The 24,158-nt window shown below is 45.0% G+C and overlaps 1 protein-coding gene and 1 long non-coding RNA gene across 2 annotated transcripts in view; one reads left to right on the forward strand and one right to left on the reverse strand.

Annotated features, from left to right (window-relative positions):
- The first annotated feature begins 710 nt into the window (after window positions 1–710).
- TRPM8 (transient receptor potential cation channel subfamily M member 8) overlaps window positions 711–24,158 on the forward strand; it is a 52,755-nt gene continuing 29,307 nt past the window's right edge. The window contains exons 1-8 of the mRNA XM_036766721.1: window positions 711–824; window positions 3,428–3,501; window positions 9,329–9,485; window positions 10,019–10,196; window positions 13,822–13,994; window positions 15,419–15,593; window positions 18,213–18,280; window positions 19,574–19,771. Coding sequence (XP_036622616.1) covers window positions 711–824; window positions 3,428–3,501; window positions 9,329–9,485; window positions 10,019–10,196; window positions 13,822–13,994; window positions 15,419–15,593; window positions 18,213–18,280; window positions 19,574–19,771 — 1,137 coding nt within the window. The remainder of the gene's footprint in view (window positions 825–3,427; window positions 3,502–9,328; window positions 9,486–10,018; window positions 10,197–13,821; window positions 13,995–15,418; window positions 15,594–18,212; window positions 18,281–19,573; window positions 19,772–24,158) is intronic.
- LOC118856439 lies at window positions 10,434–24,158 on the reverse strand. Its single transcript, XR_005010865.1, has 3 exons — window positions 24,002–24,158; window positions 12,604–12,683; window positions 10,434–11,174 (listed from the first exon to the last, which is right to left on the reverse strand). It is a non-coding gene; the product is annotated as an uncharacterized LOC118856439 (long non-coding RNA).

A 24,158-nucleotide genomic window follows, 5' to 3' on the forward strand; every position in this document is an offset into this window, starting at 1 on the left:
TGACACCAACTATGTACAGAGCCCTATGCTGAGGTACAATGTGATGTACAAAGATTAAATAAGACAGTCTGTACTTCATATTTTATAGTGGTCCATGAAGAGGTTCTAGAGACTTAGCCTCGTGATACCCAGGCACACAGCCTCCAAAGAAGGTGAGGGCGAGGTGTCTTTCTAGATGGAGATCAGCAAGCAAGTAACCAGCTGTTAACCACCTTGGTGGGGTAAGGAGCAGGGTACAGTGTGACTTCAGGTCATCCAGTGTGGATGGAGAGAATGAGTCAAGGACAAAAACGAGAGCTTCTGGGCTCTAGAATCTTTGAAAACCAAGAGTAAAGGGGATGACTTTCAAAGTTAAAGTCAGTTCTGTACAGGATGACCTAAAGCCCTTGTAGCTTCCCCAGAGTTTAAGCCTATTCCAACAAGTCAATCCATGTTTGCTGAATAAAGTGCTCCCTTCTGCAAACCTCAGAGCCAATAAGGGATTGTGGCTAGACCACTGACCCTGTGGTCAAGACGGCCTGGGTCTGGGTTCTGCCCTTGACAAATACTGGTAGAGTGTCCATGGATAAGTCCCTTACCTCTGTGTCCAGGCTATTCTCTGAGATTAGAAGTTCCAAACAAGTTGCTAATCGAAAACAACAGAAATCCTACTGTGATCTAGAGGAATCGGCACATTCTTGAGCTATGTTTCCAAACCCATTTCTTGTCAGATGCATTGGCCTGCAGGGAATTCCATGAGGAACCGAAGAAATGGCACCATGGAGAGCGTTCGAACTCTCTACTCCAGCATATCGAGAAGCACAGACCTGTCCTACAGTGAGAGCGTGAGTAGCCACTGCTGCCATTGGCAGACACAACTTCTCCCCATCATCCTCGGTCAGAGCCTCCTTTTGGTCCCCAACAGAGGAAGGGAACCTGTGGCCTCAAGGCCCTCAAGTGCGGCCCTTTGTTCTGTGAAGTTTGGATTCCATCAAAAGACCCCACTTGAGGACCTAGAGGGCCACATGTGGCCTTGAGGCTGCAGGTTCCCCACCCCTGGTTCCCGAGAACAAAAAGAGCACTTCACTGCCTGTGGGGATCTCCAAAACTCCCTTTCTTCAATTAAGAAAAAGTCATATTGCATAGAGAGCATAAGTGTCTTGGCTGTTATTGTCAGAGCTGGATGCTTTTCCTCTCAAAGCCTTGCTTTCCTTTTTGGAGTCTGCATGTAGGCTGTAACAGTGCTGTGTTCTTTATCTAAGCAGCAACATAGATAGTAGAGAGAGGGCCAGCCTTGGCAGGAAGTCAGGAAGTCTTGGGTTCAGGTTCTGTCTCTGTTGTACATTGGTTGCGTGATGTGTGCCAGTCATTCAATGTCACAGTGTCTCTGGCAACTCTGTGGGACTACAAGTTAGAGAAGAGCGGCTTATCTGCACTGGTGAATGATGTTTTCTAGACCTGGCAAATCATGGGTCCACTCCCATCCCTATAACAGACGGCTAGTGTGGATCTGCCTGGGTGGATCTCACTGAGGATATCACTCATTCCCTCCAAGGACACTGATCGCTCCCACCCATGCTGTGGGACCCTCCTCCAGGACCTTCCCTGAGGTCCCTGCTGGTGTTCTGCCTCACTTCCTGGGGGCCTCTTCAGGTCATCTTCACATTAATCACGTTTCAGTGAAGCCCATGGGCTGCCCCTGCACCCTCTGGGACCAGCCTGAAGCTTCTGAATGCAAAGCCAGCCCTTTTCCTCAATCTGGTGATTTTCCCCTGGCTTTTCCCTTCTTCCATATGCTAGCTTCATGACAGTGGGGTTCACTGCTTACCCTCTCAGTGGCTCAGTTTCCTTACCTTAAAAATAAAATTTGCCAAAGCTGATGAGAGAAGAGTACTTTAGATACTTTAAAGCTATGGGAGCCATTAAGACCTTTAGAGTCGGAAAGAGACCTTAGAGACCAGAGAAGGTCCAGGGGAAATGAGCCCCAGAAAAGGTGAGCCACTTTCTCACAGTCACACAGCTGGGAAGGAGCAGAGCTGGGATCTGAATCCAGGTGCTCTGACTCCCAATCCAGAACCACTTCAGACACCTCTTGGAGATAGGGCTGCTCCCTAGCTGGTCACAGGGAGGACTTCCCACATAAGTTACAGGAAGATTGTCTACTTCTGCCTTTTTCTATTTTTTTCATTGTCTCATGTTCTGTTCATGCTCGTGTGTCACTGTTGCCAAAACAAAACACAAAAACAAACTACCAACAGGTTGTTTAAGGTGTAGAAAGGACCAGGTCTTTTCTCCAGCCCCTCCCCCCATTCACAGTGATTGACGTTTATCCAATATGGAGAAGCTCTATGTATGGAAAGACCCATGGAGAACAGTGTTTGCCTGAAGGGTACAAACTCCACAGATCATGTTCAAGTGGAGAAGAGCGCATGGGCACCATGAGAATGCTACTGAGGAGGGCATGAGAAGGGAGAAGGAAATGCCTCTTCCCAGCCTCCAATTTTAACTTTTACCCACGCTGTCCAGGTGCCAAACCCAGCTATTGCCATGCCACCAAAGAGAGGCAAGTTTTATGAGTGCCTGCTAAATTCTAGCACCTTGGAACAAAGTCCAACAGGCTCCACCCTCACAAGAGCTCATTGTGTGGAGCTCTCTTCCTTTTGGTCAAGTTGAGTTGAAATTTGTCAGTGGCATAAAACAAAAATGATGAGGAGAGACAGGGCAGCACAGGTTTGCCAATGTTCTGTATGGGGTGGACAGTGCTGCCAAAGGGGAAAATGTTTGCCTATTTTTAGACATTTAGCTCTTTCTCCAACGTTTGCTTCTTCCATACCAAAAAAACTTGCCCAGACTAGGTCCTGATTGGGAAACAGCCTGATGAAGCCAAAAGAAGGCTCTCTTTTTGTCCTAAACATGGTGGTTCAAGACGCAGCTCTGCCCCTGACTACTAATGGGACCTTTCTTAATCTGTAAACTGAGGCTGTTGGGCTTGGTGACTCTAAGGTCCCTCCCAGCTCCAAATGGACCATTCCATAATAGGAACAATCACCAACCTGTAGGTAACTAGTGGTCTCTGGAGGTCACCTCAAGCACTGAGGGGCTAAGGGATTTTCCCAAGATCACACAGCCTCCAAGTGTCAGGGGCAGAACTTATAATCCAGGAGCCCCTGCCTCCAAGGCTGGCTCTCTCTCTCTCTCTACTACACCCAACTACCCAAATCTCTTGGAAGAATTACACCATGGAAAATTGTCATTGGGATTTATATATCATCTTTCATACCCTAGAAAGCTCCAAAGACTTAGCATCCATTACTATAATTCTTTCACTGATCTTTAGGGCTGAGGCTCTTTTCATCTTAAAGAGAAAAATAGAAATGATTGTTGCTTTTAATGCAACCTGAGTTTAAAGGTCACTTTGTAACATTTTGTTCTCTCTTTTTGTCCTAAGGATTTGCTGAATTTTATTCAGGAAAATTTTAAGAAAAGGGAATGTGTCTTCTTCACAAAAGATCCCAAGGCCACGTAAGCCACTTTTGCTTCTCTTGTGGGTTTGGTCCCTGATTACAAAAGAGTTCTGTTAAATCCTATTCAACAAGCACATTAAGAGTCTGGTACATGGATGGCATTGGCTTCATGCTAGGCCTTACTTGAAACCTAACTGTATCTACCTGTAAATTCACAGAGGTGTAGGGAGAAGAAATCCCATGAAAGAACCATTTATTAATTACCTACTGTGTGCCAAAGAGTATGGTTTGTACTAGAAGACACTTGAGAAGTCATCAGGTCCAGTTCAATCCCAGGAGCACTTAAGTCTCTGCTATGTGAGAGGCACCATCCAACCCTCATTTCACAAATAAGGAGGCCTGAGGACCCAGTAACTGGCCCACAATACAGAAAGTCTACATGAGTCACAGAGCTGGTATCTGAACTCAGGTTTTCCAGCTCCAAAGTCATGGCTCTATCCATTACACCAGGCCACAAAAAGGGGGGGCCTCAAGAGTCACCCCTCAGTGTTCCAGAACTTTGGGGCTCCATGGGATAGTCTCCATCCAGATTGTTCTATCACATCATCTCCCCTTTGAGTAGCATCCAATCTTTCTTACCCAGGAACAAATTTAAACTGATGCTACAGTGATTAGGAGGTCAACAAGATACTCAGAGGAGAATGTTCCAGTCTCATGTGCACTGTGCTAATGACAGGACCAACAATGCCAAGCTGAGAAGTGGGTATTCTATCCTAAAGAAAATAAGGAGCCTGTGGAGGTTCTTCTCCTGGAGAGAAGCATGGTCAAAAGGGCTTTAAGATTATTTTGGCAAATGTGTGGAGGATGGATGGGGATAAGGAGAGGCTGGAGGCAGGGAGACCAGTGAGGAGGCTATTGCAATGGTTCTGGAAAGACCCTGACCGAGAGTCCCAGATATGTGAGTGGAGAGAAGGGGAAGGATATGAAAGCAATTGTCAAGACAGAACCCACAACATTTGGCCACTGATTGGGCATGGGAAAGGGTTGGATAGGAATGAGTCATGGAAAAAGAAGAGGATAGGAAGACTCTGGGTTATCTGTGAATGTGGGTGACTAGAAGGAGGGTCGTGCCTCAAAAGAGACGAGAAAAGAGGAGGGACAAGTTTGGAGGCAATGGTGAAATGCAATAGGGATCAATACCATGAGTTCAAAGATCTCCTATCCGTTCTTCCAGAGTACAGGATGGCAGGGGCATGGCTAGATAGCCGATCATCTGAGAAAATAAAATCCGGGGTGTTTGGATGGACTTCAAACTCACTACAAGTCAGCAGGATCACGTAGCAGCCCCCAAAGCTAAGATGACCTTTAGCAGCACAGCAGTGGGGTACAAGGGACCCATGGTCCTCCGGGCCTCTGCCCTAGTCCAATAAAAGGCGCAGGATTATGTATAGTTGGGGGCACTACAGTTCACTAGGAAGGACTTTGATAAGCTGGAGAACATTAACCAGAATGGATGAAGTCCATGTCATACAGGGATCAATTGAAGGAACTAGCCAAGTTCAGCCCCTAGAAGACTGAGGGGTGGGGTGGGAGGGATGCTGAGGGCTGTCCTCAAGCACCTGAAAGGTAGAAGAGGATTAGCCTTAGGTTCCCCCTCCCTGGACAGCTTTCAGCAAGGGTGGGATGACATTTATTGACTATCTTGAAGTGAGGATTCTTTTGAGGCTCAGGGATGGAATGGTTGGCCACCAAAGTCCCTTCCAACTCTGAAATTCTACAGTTTAGCAATTCTGTGGTTCTAATTCTTGTGGCACAGAAAATACCAAGTGTCCTGAGACTTATCTTTCCAGCAAGCCCACTGTTCTGTGATCTCTGGCACAAGGGCTGCTTTTGTGGACATGGCCAAGATTTCTCAGGATTCTCAGCTGCAACATTTTTTCCAGAGTGAGCTTGAGTGCTTGGCATCATTCCAGTTTTTGGCTCCTCACCCACCTCATATCACCTCAGAAAGTTTCTGAGGATGGTACAGTCAGTGTCTCTTTATGAAGTCTATCTGGAGAGTGCCTCTGAAGTTCTCATTGCCCTCCAGGGACTTCCAAAGGAGCCCCTTCCTCCAACTCCATGGTAGAGTGATATGGAAAAACCACATGGCTTCAAGAGAGGGAGAAACTTGACAGCCATTTAACCTAGACTTGGGGAGTTTGTAGAGAAGCTATAACAACCATCTTCTGAGCAAAGAGTTCTTGCTGTTGTCAGAACTATCAGACACAACCACCAGAAATCATGGAGCCATTATTGTTCCATAAGGTGACTGCTACCAATGGCTTGCTTTCATAAGGAACTGAAGTCAGTGTGGTTTGGAGAATGGAAAATAAGCCTGCTTCTGACATTCTGGCTGTGCACCCCTGGGCAAATCTCTCAGGTCCCCAGGTAGCCGATGCATTCCTAGCAAAGGAGGTGCTGACCCGTCTTGCTAAAAAAAAGTTTTCTCTACAAAGGAACCCAAGATTCCATCCCTGTCCCCTTCTGAAGGCCCTTCACACCAAGGAGGTATTAGCTTTCTTCAGCTTGGCCCCAGGGGCAGACCTAGGAGCACTAAAGGAAGATACAACAGGCAGATTTAGAATTAACCTGAGGAAAAGATGTCCAACCATTAGAACTGCCCCAAAGAGAAACAAGCTCTGCTTCTTTAAAGTTTGCCAAGCAAAGGTTGCTTAATCACTTGTCTGATAGAATGGAAGCTCCTTGAAGGCAAGCCCTGTTCTTCATTTTGCTTTTGTATGCCCAATACCTAGCTTAGTGCCTTTTATATCAGGCTTTTGCTTTGGATTGCTTTGCAAATTGCACAGGGAGGATGATAATTGGACCAATGGATGACTGAGCCCTGAAATCCTGCAATTCTGGAATGATATTAGAATCATTCATGTGCTGAAAGTCACATTGTATAACCAGCAAGTGTCAGGATCTGGTGGCTCCATAGCTATCCACCTGAACCTCAGCAAACAGCCCAGAACCCAAGAAAAAGCCTGGAGCCTACTGACCAGCAGAGAGAGCTCACCAAAGCAGACACACTTCGGGGGGTCAGAAAGACTCCTTGGGCCTCACCCAGAGTCAGTTTAACCAGAATGTGTGCAGATTGTGCCAGGAAATCGGAAGGGGACTGGAGGGCCGAGGAGCTGTTAAGAACAAGTACGTTTGAAAATGGGAGAAAGGGAACAACTGACAGGCCCCCAGCCCCACTGCCACTCCCGAGGGAGGAGATTAAAGAGATGGAGATGGAAAGCCTCCAACTGAGCAGCTGCCAGAAATCCCTTGGACAGAACTGTTTTCAAATACACAAGGAATTTTGTTCAGATTGCAAAGCACCTAAGGACATTCCTGCATTCACACAAGGCACGAATTTCTGTTCCTCCTGACGTATCACAAAAAGTACTGGAAAATGCTCCAAAGAATCTATTTAAGATGTCAGGAAAACGTGTGCTTATTGTTATCCTTAAAGGATTTTTTAGCACGTTTGTTTTTTATTCCAGCAGTTCCCTGATATATACAAGAAATAAAGACAGTCAAGCAAAACCAATCAGCAGAACCAATTCCTATAATGTATGTGACACTCTGTCCTGGTGGTTCCCCCTCCCACCCACCAAGAAGAGTATGCCCTGCTGCTTGGCCATCTGTTCTCTGGAAGCAAGGCTGTTCATTACAATTAGTGAAAAGTCTGCTACCTTCTCATTTTCCATTGACATCATTGCTGGGTATGTTGTTCTCCCTCTTTTGCCAACTTCAGTCTATACCGGTGCAAAGTTTTGCCAGGCTTCTCTGCATGAGATTGCTAAGGCAGATCATAGAAAAAGAGAAGAGAAGAGGATGGAGGACAAGACTTTGAGAAAGAGACAGAGGCTACAGGCTACAGGGTCTGGTGGAGAGACAGCTGGCCTTGAAGGCAGGAAGGTCTGGGTTCAAATTCCACCTTAGATGCTTGCTAGCTGTGAAACCCTGGGCAAGTCCCATAACCTCAATTTCTGTACCTGTAAAATCTGGGGGTTTGGCACAATTCCGGAAGACCCACAATGAAGTATCTGCCCATCTCCTGAAAAAGAGAGGTGGCAAACTCAGGGGGTGGAAGGAGACATATAATATGGCCAACTTAGGGATTTGTTAGCAAAGCTTTGTAGCTCTTTAAAAAATCAATGGGGAAAGAGAGAGAAAATAGATTTTTTTGTTAAGTGAAAAAAATAAGTAAAATTTAAATTAGACGAGCAAAGTTGGACTTGGTGGCCTCTAAAGTCCCTTGCAGCTCCAGATCCAGGATCCCAAGATTCATCCTATAACCTGTCTAGAGAAGAAGCTTGTACCCAGGAGGTGCTTTATGAATATTTGTTGAATTGAAGGAGTCTTAAGAGTGGTGAGAGGAAAATCAGTAGAATATGGTACCCTGAAGTCCTAGGAATAGAGTCTGCAGCAGCAGAGGGTCACAAAGATACTAAGGAAGATGAGGACAAGAATTGGGCCACTGGCTATTTTGGAGTTCAGCAGAGGTCTTGTCACAAGAGCTTGAGGAAAGAGGGGGCAGAAGGGAGTAAAGAATTGGGAGAACCAGTTGATAAGACAAGCTTATCGAGAAGTTAAATAGCAAAGTCCAGGAGAGATATGGGAGGGTTTCTAGGTGGGGCACAACATTCAAGGATTGGGACACTACAGTTCTTAAGCAGATGGGAATGAGTCACCTGAGGAGGTGCTGCCCTCTGCCTCAAAGGAGGAAGCCAACAATCCACAAGCCATTGTTGAGGGAGGACATTCTTGGGTTGGCCTCAGTGATTTCTGAGATTCCCTTCTGACTTTGAGAACCTGGCATTTGGTGACCAGACCTTCCTTAGCTTTGAATCTCCCTCAGTACTTCACTTAAAGTTCATGGGACATTATCAGTAAAGAAATGTTTGCTAAATGAAGATTTTTAAACCCCACCCCCATCTTATAATGGTTTCAATAGCGTTAAAATTAGTTTTTTTATGACATGTATACTTTTTCTTTTTTTAAGATACTAACTATATTCATACAATATTTCAAGGAATGCTGATCTCAGTGATACTCACGGGGGCACCCACTGCCCTGGTGCATCTATGAGTGAATGAGTGAAAAAGCATTGATCAAGCTCTCAATGTTTTCCAAGCACTGTGGACAATAGTTGCTCTTTAGGAGCTACCTTACATTCTAACGGGGGTCATGGTGACCAGGGAGGAACAGTTTGGTTTAGAAAGCTATAGGGCCTGGGAGTGAGCCATAGAGAGATAGATTCACAGATAATTGCAGGATTCATTTGATTATGGTAGGGAGTAGAACGAAGCATGACTGGGGCCTTCTTGAAAACTAGGCCACATGAGGGGCTCACCAATCAGGATGGGGGAGGGGAGAAGAAGAGCCCATGGTGAAGGATTCAAGAGGTAAAACGTAGGGCATCCACCACATGGTCGCTGGTCCAGTAGCAAGGGGTGGTCTGGTTGTGAGAAGATGACGGGGAAGGAAGAAATATCACTTGATAGATTGTCTTCAAGAGGAGTTGAAATGGACCTGTAGCCTATCTCAATCTCAGCAGCACCGCCCCTCCCCCCCCACCCAAGCACACAAACTCACCTCACCAGGGCACATGGCCTCAAACCTTTTTCATCCTTTACCTGTCAGAAGGTATCCTCCGCTGGTACTGCCTTTGGCACCCCAGGGTTACCACCTGTATGCAACCCTGAGGTATCAGAGGAGTGGAAAGACTTCCAGCAAGGATCTGCTGTTAATTAAAGAAAATGAGATAACATTTGTATGTGTCTCCCACAGAGTCTATGTGGATGGCTAATCCTTTCTTCTTCCTTCCTCCCACAATATATACTTCTACTCAGAGACAACATGTGTAAATGTGGCTATGCCCAAAACCAGCACATAGAAGGCACTCAGATCAACCAAATTGAGAAATGGAGTTACAAAAAACATACCAAAGAATTTCCTACTGATGCCTTTGGGGATATTCAGTTTGAAACATTAGGGAAGAAAGGAAAGGTAAGTATCTATGTGGCATAACTAGCCAGTCCATAAGTGAATCAGCCAAGAATTCCTTGAATTGTCTTATAGGAATGTGGTATTGAGATGGGGTAGAGGGAAGGGAGAAGACAGAAAACGAAAACAGGAGTAGGGAAACAAGCATGAGGAGGAGGAAAGAGAATTGTTAGGATAGGGGAGAACGCTCAAAGTTATTATATATGAAACTAACAATTTTGATCAGAGATAACCAAAGGTCATGGCTCTGCCACCATCTAAATGGAAGAGCTCATGTAAGCCCCATATCTCTTCTGGATCTCCCCACCTTCATTTGTCACATGAAGGCAGTGCACTGGTTATTTGTGTATATTCTTTCCAGCTCTATATTTCTAAGATTTTAAAACTCAGTATGCAATGACTGGTACATCCCAAGCACATAGAATCAAAGACTTAGGGTTGAAGTTCAAAACTAGTTCCAGGGATCTAGTTCAAAACCAACAGAATCAGAATGCTAATTAATGCTGCTACTGTTGCTTCTTCCCCTCTCCATAAAGTACATCCGTTTATCATGTGACACAGACCCAGAAATCCTCTATGAGCTGATGACCCAGCACTGGCATCTGAAGACCCCCAACCTCGTTATATCTGTGACTGGAGGAGCCAAAAACTTTTCCCTCAAGCCTCACATGCGCAAGATCTTCAGCCGCCTCATCTACATAGCGCAATCTAAAGGTGAGAAAGCATCCCATTGATGGATTGTCAAGAATTTTGTTTTTTACTAATCACCTGATACATTGCATTTTTAAATTCTAAACTAGAGGTTCTTGACCTGAGTTCTATGACTTTTTTTAAGTGTTTTGGTGACTGTATTTTTAAAAATAGGTTTCCTTTGCAATGGTATGCATTTTATTTTATGCGTTTAAAAACATGATTTTGAGAAGGGGTCCATAGGTGTTAGCAGACGTCCAAAGGGGTCCAAGATACAGATGAAGTTAAGAACTCTTGTCCTAAACTTACCAGCCATAAGCACACACTTTTAAGTACTGCAATTGGAGCGAAGGACTAGACCTGACATTTCATTGGTTTAAGGAAGTCCCAAGTGAGGAAATCCCCTTTATGAATGCAGATTGGCACCTTCTCTACAAGTTACAGTCTTAGAAATCTGCCTAGAACCCTAAGAGGTTAAGTGATTAGCCTAACATCACACAGCCATGATGTGTCAGAGGTAAGACTTGACTGGGAGGGCAGTGAATTCTCCACTACATTCTGCAGCCCCTCTAAGTCATATAGTGCCCCATACACAAATAATAGGGGCAAGGGGATGATTGCGCATAAAACCATAAGTTTGTTATTTGGAGTTTGCTTTAAAAAATCTGTGCATCACCTTTAATAATATGCTAACAAAAAGTTGCTGTTTCTGTTTCCTGAGTTCTTTTGCTTCTCGGTATTTTTTCTCTAGATTCTGGTGCTGCTTGGTCATTATAATTACCATAGGATCATAAAGTGACAGCTCTCAGGGACCTCAGAGGCCATCTTGTCCAACTCCCTCATTTTATAGGGGAAGGAAACAGAAGCCTCCAGAGGTAAAGGGTTTGGTACAGAGGCACGTGGTTAGGACAAGGCCAGGAGGGAGGACTGACTACCAGAAGGCAGCTCCTCAAATTTCAGAGTCAGAATGTTTTCCATGTGTTGTGTGGCTTCCATGAGTGCCTGAAAAGGAAAGACAGAGTGGATATTTCAATAAGGAGCAAATGTCCCTAGCAAATAGGAGGAGCATAAGAGGGCAGCTTGAGAAGTGCCTTTAATGAGTTCAAACCACCAGGTTCAAATGACCTGTCCTGTTGGGCACCAAAAGCCTTGACATGTGATTGCTGAGCTATTGGTCTATGGTCCTGAAAAGATCAAAGAGAATAAGAGAGACACCAGAAGGTCAAAGAGTGGAACAAAATGGAGGACTACAGAGTTTATAAACTCCAGGTCTCAATTTCTAGCAAAGTTCTAGGGTTAATGAAGATCTAGAAACGGAGGCGGTCAACCCAAGGGGCCAGAATGACTTTGTCAGAAGCAGGTCAAGCCAGAGTAACCTCATTGCCTTTCTTGACAGGGTTATTAGCCTGCTAGGTTAGAGAATTCAGTAGCTTTCATTTACCTGGAGGTTAGAAAAGTGTTTGACTGAGTTTCTCTGGTTATTCTCCTAGGAAAGATCCAGAGATCACAGCTAAACAGACAGCAATACAGTTAGGTGGATTTGGAACTGGTTAAATGGTAGGACCCAACACACACTCATCCTTGGCTCAATGACAAGACAGGAAGGTGTCTTCAGGAAAGTGTCTTGTGATCTGTGGGTGCCCTATGCTGGTTCACATTGCTATTAGTGACTTAAGGAAAGGCATAGACAGCACACTTGGTCAGGCTCCCAATGACACATAGTCAGGAAGGATGCCTAATGTACTGGACGATAGAATGAGCATTCAAACCTGTCTCGACAGGCTTGAGCATTAGGCCAAATCTAATGAGATAAAACCAAGAAGGGACAAATATAAAGTCTTGCTCTTGGGCCCAGGGAATCACTTTCATACGTCTCAGATCATCATTATGTAAAGTTAGCAGAGAACCTCCTGGCCCTCTACTCCTCATTTTAAAGATGAGCCAAGTGAAGCCCAGGAAAGTTAAGTGAGCTGCTTCAGTCCTTCAGATCATGAAGAGCAGGGCCAGGATTAGAACCCCAATATCCTCACAACCAATCCAATGTTCTTTCCACTGTAGCAGGGGAGGTGTGCCTGGACAACTGCTCTTTTGAGAAAATTCTGGAACTCTAAATAGACTAAATTTCCCTAAGTCGCAGTGTCTTATGGTAGCCCAGAAAGCTAATGCAAACTTCAGGCTGCCTTAAAAGTGACACTGGCATGATCCTTAGCAGCCAGCTGGAAGAGGCTGGCCCATGTCTGGGTCATTATTCTCAGTTTTGGGGACAGCAACAAACTAGAGAAACTACACAGGAAAGCAACAAGAGCAGTGAAGGGCTTCTGCCACACCGGGAGAGGCTTGTGGAGGCAAACTCACTTGACACGAGTGACTCTATTTTGAACCTTGGCCATCGTGTCAAAGTGCAATGAGAAGACAACTCTCAGGCTTTTACCTTTGGGTTTACTTTCAGCCTTGTTCACTTGCAAGATCTTTTATAGCATGCCCCCGTCATCTTGAGTATCACTGTAACCACTGAAAGGAACGATTTTAAAATCATATCAGGAATCATATTGGAGAACTACTCACTCCATCCCTATCTCTCCATAATAATGTTATGGAACACTGTTACCTTGTACTTTGTAATCATTTGTGAGCCAACAGAACTGCCCAACCTACTTCTTCATTTTATACCTTGTATAGTGGTTGGAAATTGTTTGTAATCAGAGCCCACCCAGATAACGAAGAAAATGCCTTTATAGGTATAACAATAAAACTTCTCCTGACCTGTCACCCAACTTGGATGTGAGCTATGATTTTTTTTTTCCATGAACTGAAGGACCTGGGGATTTTTAGCTTGAAGAAAAGACTCAAAGTGGATATGAAAGCTGTCTTTAAGATTTGAAGGAGTCTATTGCTTAGAAAAGGTACTCAATTGGCTCTGCGTAGAGTGATGGGGGGAAAACACAAAGAGGTCCATCTGGCTTGATTTTAAGGGAAACTTGCTAGGAGAGCTATCCAAGAGTGGAATGATCTACTATGCCTTTCATAGAAGGCCTTAAAGGAGTGGCTGCCTGGCCCCCATTTGGCATTTTGAGGAAGGGATTCATTCCAATGCCAACTGAACGGGGTGATGTTTCATATCCCTTCCAATTCTGGGATGAGATGATTCTGGATATGAAGCTGAGCAAATGTTGCCATTCCACATAGTACTGGGCAAAGATTTGTCTTTGGAAAATGAAGCTTTATAATACACTGATGCTGAAAGGCATTCCCCAGGAGTCCTATAGTGAACCCCAAGAGGTGGGAAACATAAAAATGGTCTTTTCTATCAACAATACTGCTGCAGCTGAGCTCCTCCATGTATAGATCCTTCTCCTCCCCCACAATGAGCTCTTAGTCACTGTGCATCTCAGATCCTCATTTGTGAAATCAGGAGATTTGGGCCAAATGAAATAAACCAAACCAATCATCAGATAGCTTTGCCATCTCTAAAATTCTATGATTTTCTGTCTTATCCCATGGGATTGGCCATACAGAGGACATTCCCATCCCTCACATCTGTGCATGATTCTAAAGGATTTCTCCAAGCTGAACCTAGCATGTGAATTTCATGGCGCATCATTGTTCTGCAGTTTTCCAATTGAATTCTAGTTTTGACACTTGTCCACAGGGGCCTGGATTCTCACTGGAGGCACTCACTATGGCCTGATGAAGTATATTGGTGAGGTGGTGAGAGACAACACCATCAGCAGGAATTCAGAGGAGAACATTGTAGCCATCGGCATAGCAGCCTGGGGAATGGTCTCCAATCGGGACACCCTGATCAGACACAGTGATGCTGAGGTATGAACACCATTGTGAGCTGGCTAGGGAGGGAAGCTGAGAGTTCACACAGGGACACTGCCCAGGAACTCAGCAGTAATATCATCAACCAATAAGTTAACAAGCATTTACTAATCATCTGCTAGGCAGTATGCTAGATGCTGGGAATACAAAGACTAAAAGCAAACAAGGAGCTTAAGCAACAGGTACACATATAAACAAAGGTAGCATCCCTTTTGGATTATACACACATGCTTGTGCATGCACACACATACATACACACACACACACACACACACACACACACACACCCTCACAGTTTGGGCGCCAGAGAGTTGCTTACTACTGCTATACTTTGGCTTCTAGGGGTAACTCTGAGAAGTTATACTTTGAGTACTAGAGCTCAGGAGCCTCCATAGGTGTGCTTCCCATTAACAATCAGCTCAATGATTTTATTAGCTTTTGGAAAGGCATTTATTCAAGTGGCATAGTAATAATAATTGGTGCAAAATATTCTTCCCAAAAGCATGAGGCACATTCTCCCAAAAATGCAATGTAGGATACATGTGTGGCAAAGGAGTGACTCACATCTCCTCATACCTAATGGCTCAGAAGTCCTTTCTTGAGTTGATATCTGACATTATTTGCTGGTACATAGACAACATTCCTTGAGGCTGCTTCTCTCCTTGGGTAACTATCTTTCTTTATCTATTTGTCCTTAGGAAATCACTCTACCCTAAGATGTGTGCATTGACTCCTACTGGGCCCAGTCTCTTTGATCCCATCTGCACATACTATCTGCTCTTGTTTTAGTTTCTTTGATGATAGAGTCAAAGAGAAGAAGATGCAGTGAATAGAGGGTCAGCTTTGTAGTCAGGGTGATGTGCTCAGGTCCCTCCTCTGACAGACACTAGCTGTATGATCACTTAAAATCTCCATGCCCCAGGTAACTCTCTAAGCCAATAAGTTGCAAAACAGTTGTGGATCTGCTTTAATGAAAGGACCTCCTCAAAAAGGAGTTGGCAATCACAGACATGGACAAAATAAACAAATAATTACTTTATAATTCAATCCAATAAATATTCATTAAGCACTTACCAAGAGATTATCAAGGTAATCTGCTAAGCACTAGGGATACAGTGCCAAAAGTGAAGGTGGCATAGCTTTTCTTCTTTGAATTTTGTGGGGTGAATGTGGCTTATGATTATTACACATTTTCTGCACATTATCTATCCTTTCAATATTCATTAAAATCCTGGCTCTTTGTAATTTCTGCAGCTTCATATGCTCTCCAAATCCTGCTTTCTGCATGACCCAGAGCCATCCCTACCTAGGCGGACTTTTTTTCAGAACCTAGAGGAGGATCCTTTGATATGAGACCACTCAATGTCACCTTCAGAAGAGCTACTTTAAATCTCAATGAAAACTCTCATTGTGACCCATAGGGACACTTCTCGGCCCAGTATATCATGGATGACTTCAAGAGAGACCCGTTGTATATCCTGGACAACAACCACACCCATCTCTTACTGGTCGATAACGGCTGCCATGGATACCCATCAGTCGAAGCAAAGCTTCGGAATCAGTTGGAGAAATACATTTCAGAACGTGCAATCCAAGGTTGGTATTCCAAGCAGGATGATACACCACACTCCTTTGTTCAGTTTGATTCAACTGAATTCAATTGAACAAATATTGATTTATTGAAAACTGACCATGAGTAAGAGGCAGCATGGTGCAATGGAAAGAGACTTCGTCCCCCCACAGGAAGACCTGGTTTCACATTTCAGCCCTAGCACAAACTAGTTGTGTGATCCTGGGCAATCTCAAAAGGTCTCAGAAAACTAAGACTCAGAGTAGCCCAAACAGTTACTGATCTGCACCAGGAGAGGGCGTTTCCTCACTGGGAATTCCCTATTCAGACGAAATCAGACCTGGATTAAAAAAAAAAGATAATGATGATGATGGTGGTGGTGGCGGTGGTGGTGGTGGTGGTGGTGGTGGTGATGGTGATGACGATGATGATGACAATGATGATGATGATGATGATGATGATGATGATGATAGGAGGAAGGAGGAAAGGGAAGGGAATACGCATTTATAAAGCTCCAACTATGTGCCAGGTCTTTGACTAAGCACTTTATAAATATGATCTCATTTGATCCTCACAACAACCTTGGGAGGTAGGTGCTTTAATGATCCCCATTTTACAGCTGAAGAAACTGAGGCAAACACAGGTAATGAGTATCAGAGGCTGGATTTGAACCCAGATCTTCCTTACTCCAGGTCTAGTGCTCTACACCACCAGCTGCCTCCAAAAATAATAACAGCAACAATAAAAGCTGAAATTTCCATAGTACTTTAAGATTTGCAAAATACTTTCCATTTATTATCTTGATCGCTGTGTTTAATGCTAAGACAGAGGGATAAATAGACTCTGCCCTCAAGGAACTTCCATCGTGCTGGAGGACATAAACATATATGCCAGTAAGTGCACACAAAGACTCTACAAAGTTATTCAAAGTCATTTGAAGAGGAGTAGAGAGAGGCTTCCCAAGAGGTCCTGTGTGGGAGGGGGCTCCTGAGCTGCGCTCTCATGCCTGGTTCAGTTTGGGAGATATTGGAAGTATGGAGCCCATGAGCCTAGCCAGCAGGAGGAAGCTCCCAGCCCAGTCTGCCATAGCCACATACCATGAGATTGCTGCCCCAGAATGAAACAAGAGGCTACAATGCACTCCCTGGTTTCCTTGAATGCCTTGCCCTGAAGATCACCTCCCATCTGGGCTGTTCACAACTTATTTGCATGTGGGTCCTCCCAGGCTGTCTCCCTCATAAGACAGAGAACTCCTGGAGAGCAGAGCTTGTTTTTTTCTTACCTTTCTTTGTATCCCCAGAGCTTAGCAGAGTGCCTGGCACACAGTAAGAGGTTAATAAATGCTTGAGAACTGTCTGACTTACCCTTCTCCAGACTGGAAGAGATTCAGGCCGTCGCTACTCTTGTGTACATTTCCTGAAGTAGGGTAGCAGCAATCAGGGGTCAAGTGACTTGCCCAGGGTCACACAGCTAGTAAGTGTCTGAGGCCAGATTTTAACTGAGGTCCTCCTCATTCCAGGGCCAGTGCTCTATCCACTGTGCCACTTAGCTTTCTCTTCATGTGCATTTCTTCAGTAGTAAGACTGGAAGAGATTCTAGTGCATTTCTACGGTGGTAGAGTCAGCAGGAACCTGGTGTCTTCCGCATCCATGGCAAATAAATACAACTGAAAATCCTGGCAGCTCGCAACATCGCCTGATGACACAAGTCATTTTCAAAACTCTGAGGTGAAAACTGAAAGCTGTAGAGCATATTCTGTCAAGATAGAATCAACAAAAACCCAAGATCCACTTGTAATACAAAAGGAAAACTCCATTGGAGTGGAACTGGGTGGACAGACATGGTTACACTCTCTATATACTGCAGACATACAGATAGGGATAGAGATAGAGATGTATATGTATGTATGTATATATTCACAAACGTAATTCCAGTGTGCAGGTATGTATGTGTATGTATGTACATACATAAACATATGCAGATATATGGTTACAGTTGTTATATGTAAAACTATGTAACTATATCTGTCTTTCCAAGCAATATTTTTTGGTTACCAAACCTGTGACTCCATTGGTTTAGAGAACACCAGATGAGGAACCTTCTTCTACCATGCGGATCAGCACCTTCCCTGAAATTCAGAGAAATTAGAGCATCGCCTGGGGCATTGAGAGGTTATGTGACTTGTCCAGGGTCACACAACCCGTATATGTCAGAGGCAGTACTTGAACCCAGATCTTTCTAGATCCAAGGCCAGCTCTCTATGCACTATACCACCCTGCCTTTTGTGTGCATAAATATATCACTAAATATTATCTATGTGAGTAAGTCACAGATAAGTTGCTGTTTTGCACTGTTAGAGGGAATTTCTATACTGAGAGCTGTCTATGCTGAAGGAATCTCATATTTTATTGCATATTATCCACCTATTTATTTTTACAGGGTTGTGAAGACTGTGCTCTGCAGCCCTTTTTTGTTGTTGTTTGGTTGTTTCAGTCATGTCCGCCTCTCTGTGACCCCATTTGGGGTTTCCTTGGCAAAGATACTGGAGGGGTTTGCCATTTCCTTCTCCAGCTTGTTTGACAGATGAGGAAACTGAGAGCATTAGAAGCTAGAAAGTGACCATCTCTCCTCTCTCTCTCTCACAGATTCCAATTATGGTGGAAAGATCCCCATCGTGTGTTTCTCCCAAGGAGGTGGAAGAGAGACTCTAAAGGTGAGTCCAGCTCTTATTCCTGTAAAGAAGAGAGCTCCCAGAAGCCCAAGGACCTGATGTTTAACCCTTTGAGGGGGGGCCTCCTCATTCCGTGCTGGAGCAGACCCTCCTCCCTCCTCCCTGCAGTGTTGCATGCCCTGGGCCACAGTTCAGGAGCCTTGTGGCCCAACCAGAGTATTTGAATGGCTGAGAATGCCTGCCTGCTGAGAGGCTAATGCAGAGCTGAGAACGTCTCAGGTGTTTCCTAATAATTGTGAGTGTGTGGAAGACTGTGCTGTCCGAGGGATTGAAGCCTCAGGTTGCAGACATCTCGGGCTTTAGCAGTAAAGTCCATGTGAATATAACACCTGAGCACTGAGCCAAGGCAGGCAGGTCTGAGACTGTTTCCACATCTGTGAAATGGCTGTAGTAACAGCAGGAACGTCCCAAAGCTGCTGTGAAGCCCCAATGAGATGGTGACTCCAGAAAGTGCTTGGGAAATTCGAAAGCACAATGTAAATGTCATTTATTATTACCATTGTCATTAGAGAAGCTGTTCTGCCCTCCAAACCTCCATTTCTCATCACTTGGGCTAAGGACTAGATGTATGATGTCATTAATATAGAGATCCTGAGAGAGAGAATTCTCTGGTGTCCTTGGGGGTTGGCGCTTCCTGCAATTTAGAGTCTGAAAAGATTTCCTGGAGCCCTGAGTGGTGAGCAGGGTAGTGGCCAGAAGCGTTCAGAGACGGTGTTTGAACCCACGTCTTCCTGGCCCTGAAGGCAGCCTCTCTGCTAGGCTACACTGCCTCTGCCTCTGTCACGGGGGCAGTACCTGTTTCATGGAAGAGGCAACCAATCAATTTTTAAATATAGACCCCATGGATTCATTCCATTCTGACTTTGTTATCATTATTTTATAAAATGAGGTACTTCAGAATGAACGCCAAAAGTTTTACCGTTTGAAGTGAAAAACGGCAGCGCATTTAGTGAATGATCCCAGATCCAGCTTCGAGGGACATCAGAGGCCCTCTGCTCCAATACCCTCTTTTGACAGATGAGGAAACTGAGGCCCAGAGAGGGGAGAGGCCTTGCCTAAGGTGCAGAGCAGGGATCTAAAGGCAGGATCTCAGACTCCACACCCCAGGGCTCTTTGCACTGTGATTCTCTATAGTAGGATACTCTAGGACACAAGACAGGCTTCTGTGGCCTTCGTGGTCAGCCTAGTCCCAGGCTTCACTGGGCACTCGCTCTCAGGCTGCTCCCCTACCCCCTGTGCTTCCTCTGATGTCTGGTTTCTCCTTTTGACCCCAAGGCCATCAATACAGCCATCAAGAATAAAATCCCCTGCGTGGTGGTAGAGGGCTCCGGCCAGATCGCTGATGTCATTGCCAGCCTGGTAGAGGGTGAAGACTCTCTGGCATCATCCACAGTTAAAGAAAAGCTCGTCAAGTATTTACCCCGAACCATTTCCCGACTCCCAGAGGAGGAAACCGAAAGCTGGATCCGATGGGTAAGTCAATACTAAAGGGAACAAGGCTGTGGGACAAGATAAGACAAAGATAAGATAAGAGGCAAAAGGTAGCACAAAGGTAGGTCTAGTGTTCAAGGGAAACCAGAAAGAAAAGTTGGTGGAAATCCTGTAATGATTTAAAGCTCCAAAATCCAAGGTAAAATATGCTTAAAGCTACAAAAACCAGGATAAAAACTGACTTAAAGCTATAAAAAACATACTTAAAGCTACCTAAGATACTTAAAGCTGTCTGGTTGCTTTTTGGCCTGGGGGTGTAGTCAACCCCACCTTCATCCTCATAATAAATAAAAGCTAACAAACACCTGGACAGTGAGTACACCTCCCCCCCCCATCCTTCCTTGTTCCTCATGCCAGGCCTCTGCTCTGTGGCCCTCAAAGGGCCTCAGTGATGATGTCAGTGTCCTCTGGGGCACATTGACCTCCTTTAGTTCTTGCCAGGCAGCATTATTCCATACAAGCCTTCATCTGTTTCCCTGAATCCCTCAGACTGGGCAAGTCCTACAGCAATCATATTTCACTCAGCCAGTCCCCAATCCTGGCCACCAGTGCTTAGCCTGGCACACAGTAGGTGGTCTTGGTACTTTATAAACACATGATAGACCAATTGACCCAGAGATGTTAAGTGACTTGTTCAAGGTCAAACATATAGCAAGAAAGAAAGGCAGAAACAAGGTTCAAACTATCCAACCCAATCAACATTTATTGAGCACCTACTGTGTGCCAGGCTAAGCACTGGGGATACAACTAATAAAAAAGGCAGTCCCTTCCCTCCAGGAGTTTACAGTCTAACAGGAGGAGACAACACACAGAAGGAGGCTGGAAAGGGTGGGGTAAGCATACCAAGAGGTATCAGCCCTGAGACAGCTTTTGGATTTGAAACCAGCAAAGCAACAGATGTGGAGGAGAGCACACTGAGAGAATCCAGTTTCTGGGCTCCATCAAAGAAGGCAGTGGGAGGAGTTTGATGCTCCACCTTCCTGCCCTGCAATCCAAGGTGGTGCTAGTCAAGGCTTGAGTGCCTGGTGGTGAGATTGGAAGTGATGAGCTTAAGCCAAGAGAGGCATCTTGTGCTGGGTAACTGATGATAGGCAGTGAGCTCTGGTTCCTTCAAATTCAACACTGTGGATGCTGCTCCAGGGCATCTCCTTGAAGGACTTTTCTCTCCAATAAGGAGGGATACTTTACTTTCCCAGTGATGCTAAAACCAAACCTGGAGCTCAAATCATCCCTCAACATCCCTCCATCCATCCCTCCCTCCCTCCATCCATCCATCCACCCACCCATCTATCCATCCATCTATTCCTCTATCACTGCATCCATCCATCCCTCTCTCCTTCCATCCATCCATCCACCCACCCATCTATCCATCCATCCATTCCTCTATCACTGCATCCATCCATCCCTCTCTCCCTCCACCCACCCATCCATCTATCCACCCAACCATTCATTCGTTCATTCACTCATAAAATGCCTTGTAAGTAGAGTACACAGTCCCAGCTGTTTGGGGAGATGTGTAGATGAGATATGGTGTCAAATATTCTGTTTTGATATTTTGGTTTGTGTTCCATACTATCAGTCAGGAGATGGAAAGTTCACAGCAAGTAAAAGTAGCATCACTTTATTTTTAGAAATACAAATTCCTGACTGAGACAGGGCCATAGTTCTAGAATAATCACTGCCCTCTGGCTCACCCTGGGATAGCTGTTTCCCTCTCTGGTCTTCCTCTGTCTCCCTGGACCAGAACCGAGTACTTATTGGAATGCCTGTCTGTCTTCTTGTTGCCACAGTTTCCCGTTAACAACCTTAGCTCATGGATGTTTTCTCTCTCCTTCAGAACTTTCCATCAAGCTCTCACTAGAGAGCTCACGTTCCTAGCAGCTCCTTCAGATTTTGCCTTTAATATGGTGGCTGAAGTTGGGCACATTTTAAAGAGCTGGCACTTAACCTGGCACATCTCTGTGAAAGAAAGATCCAGGAAAATGAGAAGTCTAACCTGGACTCTCAAAGGGAGACACTGAGTCATCCTATCACATCATGTCTTGCACAGAGAAGGCACAGAACAAATATTTCAGGGTTGGTTGATAAGCATTGTTTTTAATTAGACTCTATCCTAATAAGGTCATTCCTTTTTTAAAAGTTTTCTTTCTTAAGTTTTACTGATAAGAGAAACCACTTTGGAATCAGGAAGACCTAGGTGCAAGTCTCCCTGGGACACATTGACTGTGTGATCCTGGATGAGTCTCCTAACTTCTTGGTGCTTCAGGCAAATTTCTAACCTCATAGGTGGCAGAGGAGGTGCTGGCTTGCATTGTTAAGGGAGCTTCTTCTCTGGGGGTGCCCAGAAATCATAGGTCAGAAATCAAAATCCTATGGCCTTTCTTTTTCACACCCCAGTCATTTTTTTCATAACTCCCCCTACCTCACACCAACTGAACCTTTCCTTGCGGCAAAGAAAGACATTTAAGCAAAGCTAACTCCAGTGGGGCACTGCTGGTCTTCACCCCCAGCATGCATCCTGGTCACAAGTTTCCTCCAAGGCCCTTCTTCTCTTCACTCTTCTCTTCATTCTCCATATTCTTTCTTGGCGACCTCATCAGCACCCAAGGGCACCATTATCACCTCTATGCAACTCTAGTGTCTCCCCTGAGCTTCAGTCTTGACATCCTGAACTGCCCCTGGATGTTTGGAACTGCCTAGCCAATGGACATCCAAAACAGAACTCATTCATTTCCCCCCAAACTCATTTCTTTTCCAAACTTCTCTATTCCTGTTGAGGGCACCTCCAACCTTCAAGCATCTCAGGTTAGCCCCCTGGGTTATCCTCAGCTCCTCACTCTTCCTCACCTCACAAACTCAACCAGTGGTCAAAATCACACCATTTTAGAAGGACTTTAGTGCAAGGAAGGACCCTAAGTCCAGACAACCAGAGCAAAAGCATGCTACCCACCCCCTGGCACATGGGTCAGACTCAAAATGCAGGATGACACACATTTTGGGACATGGTCAATGAGGGAATTTGCTTTGCTTAACTAGTCATAAGCATTATATGTTCTCTTTTTCTCTTCTATTGGAGGGGAGAAAGGAAGAGAAAAAACTGTCTGTCTTGAAAAAATTATGTAAAGTTTAAAAAACATATTCAGCTCTTAATTAACATGTCTTTTGCTTGGTCTAATAAAAGAAAATACATTAATTGAAAAAAATGATGTCATTTCTACTTCGGCATCTTTCATATATGCTGCTTCCCATCTCTCTTCTGACCCTGGCCCTGCCTTGGTGGAAGCCCTCAATGCCTCCCACTTGGACCAGCAATAGCTTCTGGGGGAGGGGAGGAGGGGGTCTGCCTGACTCAAGTCTCCTCCCCGATCCAGTCCATCCTCCACACAGAAGCCAAAGCGATTTTTTAAGCAAGGGTCTAGCCTTGTCACTTCCATGCTCAATATATACTGGTGGCTTCCTATCACCTCTAGGATCAAATCTAATTTCCTGTTTGGCATTTAAATCTCTTTGTATCTTGACTCCATCCTACTTTTTCCAGCCTTACTGCCTTCCACGCACCAATGATGCTGCTATAGTGTCATGCTAGCTCTTCTTTACATGATCTCATGTCCCACCTCCAGATGTCTGCACCGGCTGCCCAGCATGCCTGGAGTGGTGCTCCTCCTCCTTCTCTTCCTTCTCCTCACCTCCATCTCAGCTCATTTCAAGGACCACCGTCTGTGTGAAGCCTTTCCTGGTGTTCCCCGTGCCTGGCATCCCCCTCCTCCCTCCCAATGTCACATTGGATCTGCTTTCCCTGAGTTTTGTCGATCCATCTATGTGCACTTTGTCGCCCCATCATCGTGACTATTTCCTCTTTGTCTTTGTTTATTCAGCACCTGGAACAGCACCTGGAACACAGTAGGTGCTTACCAAATGCTCATTAATTGCTTCACTCCTAAGCATTCCTTCAGAGTGCTGCTTGTGTTCCCACTCCGTGGAGCGCAGCCCTTTGGAACAGCTTTGTTTGGTTATTTTTACTGTTGGCTTTTGTTTTTTACATCCCAGTTATTTCTCCTATCCTACTCATCCACCCCCATTGACTTCTTCCTTATTGAAAAGACAAACGTTTAAGCAAAGCCAGCCACCAGGGGCTGCATCTGACAGTATGTCCCCCACTCTCCATCTGGAGTCCTTGCTCTACCTACGGCTTTTAATGGAGGCAGCATTTACCAGTATGTCCATTCTTAATACTGTAGGCATCCATTCTCATTAAGCTTGATACTGGAGCAGTGCGGTGTCAAAGTTGGAAGCCAGGGCGGTTAGGTGGCGCAGTGAGTACAGCACTGGTCCTGGAGTCAGGAGTACCGGAGTTCAAATCCAGCCTCAG

The sequence above is a fragment of the Trichosurus vulpecula genome, chromosome 7 (assembly GCF_011100635.1).
Source record: "Trichosurus vulpecula isolate mTriVul1 chromosome 7, mTriVul1.pri, whole genome shotgun sequence".
NCBI lineage: Eukaryota > Metazoa > Chordata > Mammalia > Diprotodontia > Phalangeridae > Trichosurus > Trichosurus vulpecula.